Source organism: Halyomorpha halys, unplaced genomic scaffold (genome assembly GCF_000696795.3).
Source record: "Halyomorpha halys isolate HHAL.00 unplaced genomic scaffold, Hhal_1.1 Scaffold1300.1, whole genome shotgun sequence".
NCBI classification, from domain to species: domain Eukaryota; kingdom Metazoa; phylum Arthropoda; class Insecta; order Hemiptera; family Pentatomidae; genus Halyomorpha; species Halyomorpha halys.
Window position 1 is genome coordinate 220969 of NW_027105571.1, and position 13832 is coordinate 234800.

The 13832-nt window shown below is 27.8% G+C and overlaps 1 protein-coding gene across 5 annotated transcripts in view; it reads right to left on the reverse strand.

The window, feature by feature from the left end:
- Pkc53E (Protein C kinase 53E) overlaps positions 1–13832 on the reverse strand; it is a gene marked incomplete at its 5' end in the record, with an annotated part of 95988 nt that overhangs the window by 17818 nt on the left and 64338 nt on the right. For all 5 annotated transcript variants that reach the window (XM_014434074.3, XM_067052063.1, XM_014434071.3 and 2 more), the window contains 3 exon segments: positions 2008–2236; positions 3634–3787; positions 4334–4462. In XM_014434074.3, coding sequence (XP_014289560.3) covers positions 2008–2236; positions 3634–3787; positions 4334–4462 — 512 coding nt within the window.

Sequence of the window (13832 nt, forward strand, 5' to 3'; positions counted from 1 at the left end):
CTAAAAATATTTTTTTGTATAATTAAAATATTTAAATTAATGTCTTGCACTAGTGGTGTACTCATTTATCTTCGTAGTACAAACCAATGCTCTGTATTAGACATTATCTCTGAATAGTTGACATTCTAATTGGAAGTTTTCTTTACCTCAACAATTAAAAACAATATTTAACCTATTTCAAAAAACACAATATATAATATTATTGAGATAAGTAAATGATAGTAAAATTTGAAGAATAGAATTTATTATTAAATATTATAGTGACAAATACAGGTTGATTTTCATTGTGTTAAATTGACTTGGGGTTAATAGCCTGTAAAGTTTAAATAAATGTGAGGCTGTGACACTAAAATTAAGATTGGAATTTTAAAATTAAATGGGAAAATCTGTTTCAAAATGTTTTATTTTAAAATTTTAAAATAAAGATCAATAGTTTTGGAAACTAGTAGACTAACATATATTTTTCACAAGCTGAAATAATAACAATATACGCTTTCAAAAAGGGTTTTTAATTATGATATTAAATTGCATAATATTATTAAATGGATATTACACAAAACACAAGTAATATTTGCTAAGAGGAAATAAGTTAATTTCTGTATGATGAAACATTTCCTATGATATTTAGAGGAAATTGTAATTAAATTTTCCACTCTACTTTTTAAATTTCAAAACTACTTTCTTTGACTACAGGAATTACTAAAAGAGACAACACCTTAATATTTTTAACTCTAGATTTTTAGGTATTGAAAGAATAATTTACTTTTCAAAAAGGAAATAATAGAGTAACTACAAAAGTACTAGACAAAATATCTTTAAAAGTTCATAAAGTAAAAGAAATTCATTAAAAAGAAAAAATTTATTTTGTCACATTAATCAAGGGTGCTGTGAAGTAAGTTTGCTAACCTTTAATTGCATATTTCATAAAATTAATGGAAACGCACTTAGCACTATTATGAAGTAAGCCATATATAAAGATTTTCAAGATTAGCAATTTTAATGAGAAATAAATTTTGAATTTTTTTCATATCATTAAAACAATAAAAATTAACATATTCTAAGAAATATTAATAATTTCAGTAACTTCAATATGAAAATTGAAATCCATCAAATTGGTAATCTGAATAAATCTAGAGTTAATGTTTTTCAATAGGGGTCAAATTTACAAAAAAGACTAGAATATTACCTTTTCTAAAAGAACTGTTTTTATTAAATTGACATTTAATTAAGTATCAAAAAATATAAAACAAATTCATTTTCACTTTCAGTCCAAGAATTTTCTCATGGGTAAGTATGAAAACTAAATTAGAAAAAAGTATACGATTAAAAAATTGGATAAACAACAAATGTCATAAAATAATAATAAAAATTTAAAAAGAGACAAAAACAATTTTTAGGATATAATCGAACCCAAATATACAATAGAGAACCAATCGACATAATTGTAAAATAGTGTTTGTACAGACTGATAAATTTTTCAAGAATTTTCATTTCGCACAATCTATATCATATGTTCATATACAGCAATGCTGTGCTTAGGGTTTTCAGAGAAAAATGAAAAAAATTGATTGATTTATGTTATTTATCACAATTGTACCAAAATGTTGACTGGCTTCTTATAGCATAGTTGGGTTCAATTGGAATATTCATAGACTTAAGTCTCTTAAATTTCTGTAAATAACTAACTGGCCAATGGTTCACCTATTCATGCTGAGAATATCAGTATAGAAAAAATTAAAAAAAAAAAAAAAAGGACCCATTAAACTAGATACAGCACATGACTCCAAGAAATCTTTCTCATGTTTTGAAAAAGATCCATTTATGTATTCTTGTTTTTATGAGTCCTGATATCACCAGCCTAATTTGGCAAATGTTGACTGAGCAAAATAAAAAATGGCACAGGGGTTTCTATTAATTAAAATGGGAATCAAACTATCATTAATAGAAAAAGAAATGGAGAAATATAATTTTAATATAAATAATAAGAAAAGGTATGAATATACTTACACGCATTTGTGATTTGAGCTGTGCCAAATCGGCTCCTTCCTCAGGAACAGGTACGTTGTAGAACTCGCCCTCCTCCTGAGTTAGGAGCTTGAACCAGCCCTCAACGGGCGCCTTGATCAACTCCGAAATCCCAAAAGAAAGTGAACCCATGAAGTCGTTTCTGGAAGTTCGATCCCAATCCCAAACTTCAATCAAAAGTCTCCTATCTTTGTCTTCTGCCTTCAATTCACTAAAACAAAAAGACATTTTGTTGACATTATCTAAAGGTGAATTAGGGTGGTTCTACCAAAAATGAATATTTTGTATAAATCTGTATCTAAACTTATCTCTGCTGGTCTATAATGTAACTACTACAGCCGCCAAAACCACTATCCACCAGTATGACGCAACCTACCTGCTACCACGTGAACTGTCATCAGGCAAATGCTGTATATTAATATTTGTACTATTTCTTGTATATGTTTTAATGTAACACATGTAACAATCATATAATATATTGTAATATACATACATGTATAATTAGAAACAATAAATATTACAATAGAATCAAGTGATCCACTAAAAGCAAATGTCTTACAAATGAGATCTCTCAATGGTATTTAATATCCCAGAAAGTTGACGTAGTGCAACCTGATAGACCAAAGTGCGAATTTTCCCTACTGGGGATTCTCCTCCTTAGGAAGTAGTGAGTAAGCAGTGAGTGCCTTCTCTGGATCTCTCATCCTATACGTTTTATTCCTTTCGTAAGGAATTTTATCCATTCCCTACAGCAAAGTTTCCATCCTTCAAGGACTAGTTTACATAAGGTTCATCCTGTCCATTCTTCTCCTAACCAGTTATCAAACCTGTATGAACATACATTGTTGAGGCTTTCTGATCTAAACTAATCTTCAATTGGAGTCAGAACCATCTAACATCTAACAGAACCACCTCGACAGATATATATTAGCTACAGATATATTATAAGCTATTACTTCATTATTTTTTAAATCACTAAACATTATTATTTTAAATCGTCAAAAACCACCCGATTCTCATTCAATTACCCTTTATCATATTGTTTTCATTTTCAAGAGCTTGTAAGAAGAAAATGGATATGCCTACATTAGATTTTGCAAGATTATATTTTTTCCAGTTTTGAAGCCTTTTAAGATAAGAGAAGGAAAATGTTCAAATGCATTAGATTTCTTTTTCAGAACTCATTTTACCTCTGTTCCAGTTCCACAATCCATTTCTCATTCAATCCAGTTCAATCTCATTCAATCACAATCCAGTTCTCATTCCCTTGTTTAAGTTTGAATTTCCGACTTGAGTCTTACCTTTGTAAGGTCATTACTTGTTTTCAGCCTGGTAACACTGACAGTACCCATTTACAGTGTTTTCCAACAATTTTGTTGTTTTAATTTACAATATTTTAATAGCCATATTATGGAAAGTAACTTGTATGGTTTTGTTTCTACTCCTCCTTTCTATGTGTCCAAACATCTTGTGAGTATGTATTAATTATAAGCATAAAAGTTTCCAAATTGTGTGGAATGGAAGCTAACAGAAACAAATTAATGCCTAACCAAATATAAAGAAATAATCAATAAAAAACACAGGAATTATATATCTACGGCTACTTACAAGGATATAGTTTCATTCCAAACAGGATTGAGACAAGAGCGGATAGTTTTAGTTTTCTTCTTGACATTATCTGCATCGGGAATTAGTTTGAGTTTGACGTATGGATCCGAAAGACCGTTGGGATCCATTGGAATCAAATTTTTTCCTTGACGAACTAAAAAGAAAGTATATATGTCAAATCAAACCTAAATTAAATAAAATAAATTGATATAATTTCTAAAGTACATAAACAGTATAAAAGTTAGAGATTAAAACAATATTTTCTCTCAATTGCTTATTTGTATTCCTATGCAAAAAAAAAATTATAATAATATGAAATGAAATAGTGATAGTCACAAAATATTTATATGTTATTAATAATTTTTTTTTATTTATCTATGATCAGAATTCATTAAATTTATTAATTGAATTTCCAATCATTGCTCAAACTATCATACCTTGTTAGTCCGAAAAAAAAAACAAACTACAATCTTATATTAATAACAATTAATTTTTCATTCTAGAGACATGTTGAAGTAAAAATTATTTTATAGATATCCAACAAAACAAAAATCGAAACGAAATGTTCCTAGAATGATGCTTGTACAGCTTAAGTGATATTTGTAAATATAAATAAATAAAAATATAAGTATGTAATTGTTAAAGTATAAGAGATGCATAATTAATGAAATATAAAGAATTAATATAATAATGAACTCACTGTCTATATCCAACTTGTTGCTGATGCAACTGATCTTTAATTCTATTCTTCCTCTCCTCTCTGTGTGGTCGCAGCCGCAAAGGTTTGGAACGCTCTCTTTGCATCTTTTATGTACGTTCATATCACATGCTGAAAATCCATATCATTTAGTCAAATTTATTTTTAAATTATAAAATTTATTATTTAATTATATTGGATTACTCATTAATATTTTTTTATACAGTTGAACCTCTGTCTTAAAAATATCATATCTTCAACAGAATCAGCAGAGAGTTCAGTATTGACTGATCCTCTGGAGCTAATATTAAATCGAAATTTATAAAAAGTTTTCAACTAATTTTAAACTTCTTATGAAAAATTAAAATAACATTTATTCCAGAATCAAATACAATTTTTATCCACAAAAACATTTGGTGAGCACTTTTTTTTTTGGCAAACCATGAACTCTTGATTCTTATTTTTAAAAACCCATCTTTGGTATAAAAGTTATGCTGAATAAAATGATTTTTATTTAACTCTGTGTCTATTTATGTGGTTATGAATTATAAAACCTAATAAAAATCAAAAATAAATTACTTCAGAACACTAAAATGCAAGACAAATAAATGGGTTGCTTAAATCAACCTGTCAAGTTAATGGGATGAAAAATAAAAATTTAAATGGATGATCGAACTCTTATTTATAGAAAAAATGTTCTCATTTTCTACCTCTGATGATTGTTTTAATTTAAAATGAAATAGGTGGGCTACATAAAAGGTAATTGAGGGTTAGTAAATTCATCAATTAAAAATAAAAGTAAAAAACAAATAAAAAATGAACACGATTGATTGAAGGGTTTATAATAAATAGATCAGTTTCAAAACAAATATAAATTTCTTCTGGTTATAATAAAATAATATTTTAAACTAAAATGTATATGAATACAAAATTAATATAAATTTTTAGTGATGAGTACTTTTAAAAAAATGTTTATTAATGTACACTCCGTATTTCTCTTTTCTTTAAAAAAAACAAAACAAACTGACATTTCAGAGTTCTACTCCACCTTCAAGGTTTATTCCCTACAATTTTAACAATAAATATTATTACATACTTAGTTTTAAGTTATCATTAATTTAAAAATTCATGTTTGACATAATTGACTAGCTTTTCATTGTGTAAATAAAATATCTAATTCTTTACTTATTTACTCTATTTATTTTATTTTTATTATTTGCGTATTTTAAGATGTTTTAAAAAATTAATTTGTTGTTTTTTTCCCCTAACTTATGTAAAATTGTATAAATTTATTTATTCTAGTAAAATGTGCATCTATATTTAATTATTCATTTTATTTCTCATACATCTTCAATTATTATGTACACATATATTTATGTATATAGGAACTAATTGTTTAGAAGCATTCACCTAGTTTATTTACTTATTGAGTTATGAATAATAATATTTTAGAATATACTTATCACTGAAGATATATATTATAAAATTAAATCTTTCTGGGATAAAATTGAGATATATAATACAATAAAATATAATTTTTAATAACAATTAAAAGAATAAAGTTATAGTAAATGTCTAAAATTTACTATAAAAATAAGGTCTTGATAGCTAATTGGAAAGGAAGTACTGTTTCTTGAACACAAGGTTATACAGGTGTCCAGCACTAATATTCATGCATTGTTTTCTTTTCAACTCATTGAATGTTCAGGTACCAACTTTATAATGGGGTCTTTTCATTCAATCTAGCGAATACTAATATGATAACAAAAGATAATCTTTATATTAGGTATATTGTGAAATAATCCTTATAATTTATTTTGTTAGTTATACATCATTTATAACTGTTATGGCGTTTTTCACTATCATGAGGGTTCATCTGGATTAGAGAAGAATTATTCATAATATTTGAGGCAATCATTCATAAAACATGGTAACTTTGTGAATTAAAGTTTTTGACTTCCCTGATTTTTTTAGGGTTGATTGCATTAATTTTGAAAAGAATTTTAGGAAATATGAATTTTTAAAGATACAATTAAATTAAGGTATGTGACTCCTAACCAGGAGGTACAACATTATAATTAACAAAAAATTTAACTGTGAAAGATAATTTTTTTTTCAGTTACTATGATTTAAGACCGTATACCTCATTTTATAACTTAATTTAATATGATTTGAGATCATTTAACTTCTTCATTAATATATTATGAATTTCTTTTTTGAGAGTAGATAATTACTTTAAAACATAATTTCTTATGACTTTTCCTCAATTTCTTTATTTTCCTCCACATTTCTCTCTTTTGAAAATATATAAAACAAATAATACCTAAAATATAATATATGATAACTGGAAAAATTAGTCAAAGGATCCCACTGCATTTTCAATTTCCTTTGGTGAATAAAGGGAAATAAATGTTTTGGTCTTTGATTATTTCACCATATACCTGATACAATCTATCAGAATACTAAACCTTCCATTGTTTTAATAAATAAAAGTTTTTCTTTAAAATGAGAAAATTCACATACTGATTACGAGGCTAAAGAGGTTCAACTGTACTTATAATTTAGTCAATTTAACGTATTTTAAAATTAATTAAATAAATTCTATTAGAATATTTTAAAACATATTTTATTCTTTTGTAAACTAATAAACAATAAATTTAAATCTATAAAAATAATCACAAATTACAATATTTAAAAAATATATTCTCCTAATATATAAAAAAACATTAAAAAAAGATATTAACAATTATTATATAATGTTATAGGCAAAAGCAAATACTACATACAAAATAGTTAACAAGCTTTTTACTTACCATTCGATTAGATTTATAGTAGCATACTAAATAAGGCTAATTACATAAGAAAAATAAATGCAAAAGGCATGCTCGATTAGAATTAATAATGAAAAAAGATAGAGAAAGAAGTATAATAGTAAACACATCAAAGATAGAGAAAAATATGTTAATCAAAGAAATACAATAATAGCTTTAGAAAAACATTTAGCAAAAGTTTAAGGAAACTTACATAGTCCCTGTCGACTCCATCCTCAAGCCTCGTAATTTATTTGCCAAATCGCTAATATTAAATTTGATTGGGGAGGAGGGGAATCCTTTTTGAGATAGTAGTGAGTGAGTTGAAAGTAATAAAAACCTATATCTTAGCTTGCTTTTGTAAGAAACGGAATTTCATTTACAGTCTGATAGTTTTATCCACGCTAACTTTTTAATCCAGTAGTTACAGAAAAAAATATTAAGTTGTAAATGGACTGTTTTAATTTTAACTGTTGAATTCAGATTGAATACCTCAGGCTGGCTCATTCATAATAGGCTTATTTAAGATAACAGAAGCTCCGGAGGTTTAGCCTAATGTTTTTCATTTTTACTTAACATAATTAACTAATATATTATTTTAGTACATATGTTTGTTGCTATATTGCAGTTCTACAATTATATGTTTATCATACTGAATCCTGAGTCAACCTTATACCATTAATTCAATTCCATTTTTTAGGACATAATTTATTTTAATGAGATAGTGGTTGGGGGAGAGGGGCACTGCCAGCAACGATACAAGAATAAACAAGACTTATTTATTTGTGCTAAACTTTTTGACTTGAATTTCAGGTCTTCATCATAGCTGAAAAACAAAATGAGATAACAACCTTAATTCAGAGAAACATACAAATATAAATAAAATAATAACAAACAAATTTTGAAATATACATAACAATAAATTAAGTAGATAGTAGTTGATACTAATAGAAGATAAATATTGCAGCAATTAATTTATTTTTATGTATATTTCCAAATTTTTTTGTTATCATTTTTATGTTTCTCTGAATTAACTATGTTTTGTTTTTTGGCTCTGATGAAGGCTTGAAATTTAGATTGAAACGTCGGCACAAATAAATAAATCTTGTTTCTTTATGGATCTTTACTGACATCACTCCTGGCCATCTTCTCATATCAATCTATGGGCAACTATTAAAACCTCAATAATTTATTTTAATATTTATAACGAGGTGTAGATAGTTGACTGTAGATTAATAATTGGAGAAGATGGTCAGGAGGTGTGGTCAGCATAAATAAATAATTTTTTGCTTATTTATTTTTTTTTTTGCTAACTGCACCCCCCAACCATCTTCTCCAATTATTTTAATATTTATTCATCCTCTGGTTATCACTAAAATTTAAATTATCAGTAAGATATAATTCATCGTAATTTTATAAATATTCTGATTTTCATTTGATAATTTAACTCTCTCATCATTTAACAATTACAAAAAAAAAAAAATAAAGGTGTGTGAAATAGTGGTTTTGTAGGATAAACATGTAATCGTAGATTTGCATATGTAATATAAGTATTAATATAATATATTTTTAAATTACATTGAATAAATATGAATATGCTCCCATTCATAAAAAGATTCTTTCAACGAAAATAAGTTAAAAAGGAAAATGGAAATGCCTAAGGTATTCAAATTATGAATGAAAAAAGTACCCTTATGGATGACGTCTTAAGATGAAGTTACTGTTTTTTTAAATATAACATCCAACTATTTACTCCATACGAATCATTCACATGATGTATTGATTAGTTACCAAATAGTAATATAATGTGGAAATACTTATTAATGAAAGATATATTTATTAATGAAAGTATATATTTATTAATGAAAGCTATCTTACATTGAGATTTATTAATCAGATACTCAATAATTTTTAAGGAAAATTTATCACCTTTATATTTGTCATTGTAAGTACAGCATGTACCATTCTGTCTACATCCTCTGAGTAGTATTGAATATAGCATTAAGTATAGAACACCAAAGACTCACCTAAGAATAAAACCGTTCCCTATTATTCCTGTCTTTAATATTCCCTATTATTAAGCTAGTAAGCAAATAATCATCTTTCTATACGATACCTTCCCAGGATTGATTATTTCTCCCCTCCTCTGATCCTGAAGGGGTTATTTCAATGTATATATTTCTAGCCTGCCCCGTACTGATCAATTTACCCACAAAAACAAACAAATAACTTGTAATAATCCTTTAGAATCACTAATATTGTTTCCGATTTCTTTTTTCTGTAGAGTTTATATAATTTATAAACAGTGCAAGAAGTAATCTTGGACGGAATACATATTGCTAATAGTCCAAGAGCCCAAGAGGAGAAAAAGACAGTTATTTCCGATCTGAACATGAATTTTGCAGAAATTTTGTCCGAAATATAAATATCATAAAAACTACTACAAAGATATCCTACAAAGATAAGGACCATAAATTACTTTATAATTATCAACTAGCTTTTATTTAAGTGTTAATAGAAATTTGTAGGTCTAATCATTCCTAAGATATAGTTTTCTCAAAATAAATTCACTAACGTTATTTCGTAATGAAATGTTGCTTTTAAAAACAACTTGTATCTCGGGAACTATTGAACAACTCTATAAGGGCTCATATTTTAGCAAATGTACTCTAATTTAAATAATTCAATCAGATTTTCTAGTGTTGTAGGTAGTTTTAAAGATATGGAGCTTGGAATGAAAATTTTTTAACGTTTTGAAACAGCCACCATTTTTTATTCCCCTAACTATACTTGGCAGAATCTTCAATCTTGAAATATTGAACTCAGTATAGATTTCATTTAAGTAATAAAAAATTAGGGTGAAGTAACTGACTTTTTTTTCTACCGAGCTCTTGGATTATAAAGAATACAGTAATATAGGACATAAAGCAGGTTTGAAAAAAAAAAATGATTGAGTGGTTTCAAGTTATTCTAGCTTAATGAAAAATTTTATCAGATAAAATAAATTAAAAAATATAGTTTCTATCTAATTACTGTTAAATTAAGTTTACTCATAAATCATTCTTAGTAAGAAAAATAAGTATTATGAAATAACTCATATTTTCCCACAAATTGCTTACTTCCCTACAGCCTCTTATGAACTATTAAATTATAACACTTGCCGACAAAACTAATAGAGATGTGTGTTATCTAGTTTATCCTGTAACTTATAACCGACACTAACAGGGCTATAAACCTTTACATGTATAGTACCTAAGGGATTACAAAGTTATCTTTGTATAATTAAGAAAGCATAGCAAGTATTTTTCTTTCTTTTATAAACTTCACTAATGATTATAGGTATCGCTTGTTTTAAATGTCTTGTAAAATTTTAATATCTTTATTCAGAGGGGGATCAAAAGGTTTTTTGAAGGGGGTAGGGGTGGGAAAAAGAGGGGTTTCAGAGTAACTTTGAATCAGGAATACTGAAGAGTAGGAGCCAAATTTAGAAGGTATTGTACAAATTGATTGTCTCAGGGCTGTCTGTAGCTGAGGGAGTTGAGATGGTCTTTGCAGCCTTGGAACTGCGGCGGCGCCGGTTCAAATCCGGCCTTGGGGGTTGACTTTTATTTCTGTGGCGGACCCAAGAAATGTAAAATTGACTCCTCGACATGGTTTGAATAGAGTGATGCCCAGTAGAGAAATCCTCCCCCCCCCCCAAAGCCAGTCAGAAATGGCCAGGAAAGGGATCATATTAAAAAAAAACTATCGTATTTATCTCGAACTATTTAAAATAGATTATCGTATTTATGTATCGTCACTTAAGTTGTAATATTTTGTAAATTTTTTTACTAAACAAAAAAAAATTCAAAGCATTATTTTAGATACATTTCTCCATGTCAAACCATAATTTTCTTCGATACATATATATATATATATATTTTTTTTACAATCGGTCGAGGATGGAATACTTTATTTTTCCATTATTGCCTGATCAAATCCATTTTATTGAATTTGAAAAGATACGTTATAATACAATACACTTTGGCAAGATAACAGATCCAACTGGAACTGTGGAAGGTTCCTAGTGTGGTTACATACTTAAACATGGATTTGCACTAAATCTAAGTTAAACCAGCTATCATTGCCCGGTAAGGTTTAACGCTAGATTTGAAGGTTAACTTTCGTGGTACAAGAGATAATTATTGATCGTAGTTTAAACTGTGATGGTCCAACCAGCCCTAAGAGATGTTGCTCTCAGATTTAGTAGTTACTACGACCGGGAGCTTTATCGAACCTGACCCGCATCACAACTGACACCAACTTCACCGCCAATACCTGCCTCTTCCAATTCCTATCTCAGTCTTTGAATACATTCTGGAGCAACTTTTCTCTTTACTGGATAAGAAAAACTTTCACCCTTCTGTCCAAGTAGGGACTTTCGAGAAGTAAAAAAACTTGGAAATATGACTTTATGCCAGCACGCTTATGCTTTATACGCCATTTTATTATTAAGAAAGAAATCCAGAGATAAAGTTTATTTATAAAAAAATATAGGCATTCCAAAAGAAGATTCTGAGAACCCCAGTGGATTCCCATGGTTTGTACCAAACAGCCAATTGCATCGTGGAATCGATATATGGTGGAAAATAAACTCTTTATCGATTTATTTTTATTATTATCATTATTTTACTTAATTTGTTTTTCTTTTCTTCTTCTCTAATTATTTTTCAGCACAATTTAATTTTTTTTCTCTAGATTATTATTTTATTTATTTTTTTAAAATTGATCTTTACTATTTTTAATTATAATAGTTAATAGCTATATCACTGCAAATAGATAGGGGAGGCTCTTGCACGAGACTATAACCCCCCCCCCCACTATCAACTGCTATAAAATGTTACAAACCATTATAACAACCACGTGAGGCCAACTGAGCCGATCTGGTAATGAAGTATAAGAAAAAGAAAATTCTATATTCACGTGGGATGATCTTGTCCGCTATACAAAGGTGTTCGTTAAGAAAAGCTGAGACAAGAAGATCTTTACCGATTGCACGTGTTTACGAATTCCTTATCTTTTGTTAACTGTTGTATTCTTTCCAAGAAAAAAAGTTAATATTTGTTATTCCTACCTCATGAACCCTACATGTATTTAAAAAGCAACGGAAAAATAGAAATGTTTTCTTCAAAATTTTCTCCTATTCTGATCTTAGTTTTTAGGGGGGTGGGGGTGGGGGAAATTATCTATTACTTGAACAGAGCCCACCAATCTACTCATAATTTGGGGACGTAAGTTGCGTAATGCGAGCATCGCGTTAGGTTGTATGAAGTGTGAAAAGTTGTAATGAGAAATAAAATTAGTGTCCCCGTCCGGAGTACAGAGGTTGGCTCGGACGTTAATAATATTGTCCCTTAAGCGGGTTTTCCGTTATATAGAGGCGAACGTTAAAAGATATACTATTATTTATTATATATGAATAATGAAATCTTAACATATAAAATGAACTAATTCTTTAAAACAATTAAACAAAAAAATAATTTTATTATTAACATACGCATACTTTTTTTTTTTTTTTTTCCCATACGCTTACTAGTCTGATTTTCATAAATATATTTTCGGAAGACTATTGATTAACTGAGTGTAAAACTCAAATGTTAACTAAACTATTTATTATATGCCAACATTTCGCCCTAGTTTCCAGGGCTTCGTGAAGACTAAAAAATATACAAACAACTAATAGATAACATGAAATAAAACTATACTAAGCTATAGTTGAGATGATTTAGAATAAGTGATAGTTCATAAAATTAAAAATAATTTGCTTTGTTCATTTTTACATAGATTTTCACATAATTTTTAACCAAATCATAGTTTAATTTTATTTCATGTTATCTTATTTTCTTACTCTGTTACTTAATTTTAGTTGTTTGAAAATTTTTAGTCATGATGAAGCCCTGCTAAGTACAATACATAGTTTATTTACTATTTGAGTTATTTGTTATCATCTCTTTCTTGTTATACTGTTTATATTTTTATTCTAATGTAGTTATTATCTTCTTTATACTTTGCTGTAATACCTGGTAACTCCGAAAAAAAATAATAATACAATTTCTTGTAAAAAAAAAAAATCAAAACTTTTTTTAGATTTATCTTACAGAGCAGTGAAATATATTGATGAATAATAAACTTGATGTCCGTGTCCTGAGTGGAAAGGTTCCGTAATAGAGGGGTTCGTATGCATATAGTATGCTCTTTAATGTTCGGGACGTTAATAAAATTGTCTGTAAAGAGGGACTCCCGCTATAGAGGGGTGTTCTTTAAGAGGGGTTTTACTGTATTATTATTGAGTTAGTAATAAGGACTTATAAATAAATTAAAAACATAAATATTTAATAAAAAAGTGTGAAGTTGAGATAATAAAGACGGCCGAGTGGAAATGTGAGAGCGCGCCCTTTATTTCTCCCGGAGGACTTGAGCGCCTTGCGGTTTAGTATCGCTGTCGTATCATAAAACTAAAAATTATTTTTATCAAATCCACATTCTCCATTCAACAAATCTTAATTCATTCATAAGGAAGATTAATACTAAATAAAATTTATTCCATAATTATTATTTTTAATAAGGTAATTCTTACTAGGTTTAACTTTTTTTTTTTTTTTTTTTAAAGAAAATTATTTGGGACAATGTATATAACCAAATTAAGTTTTTAT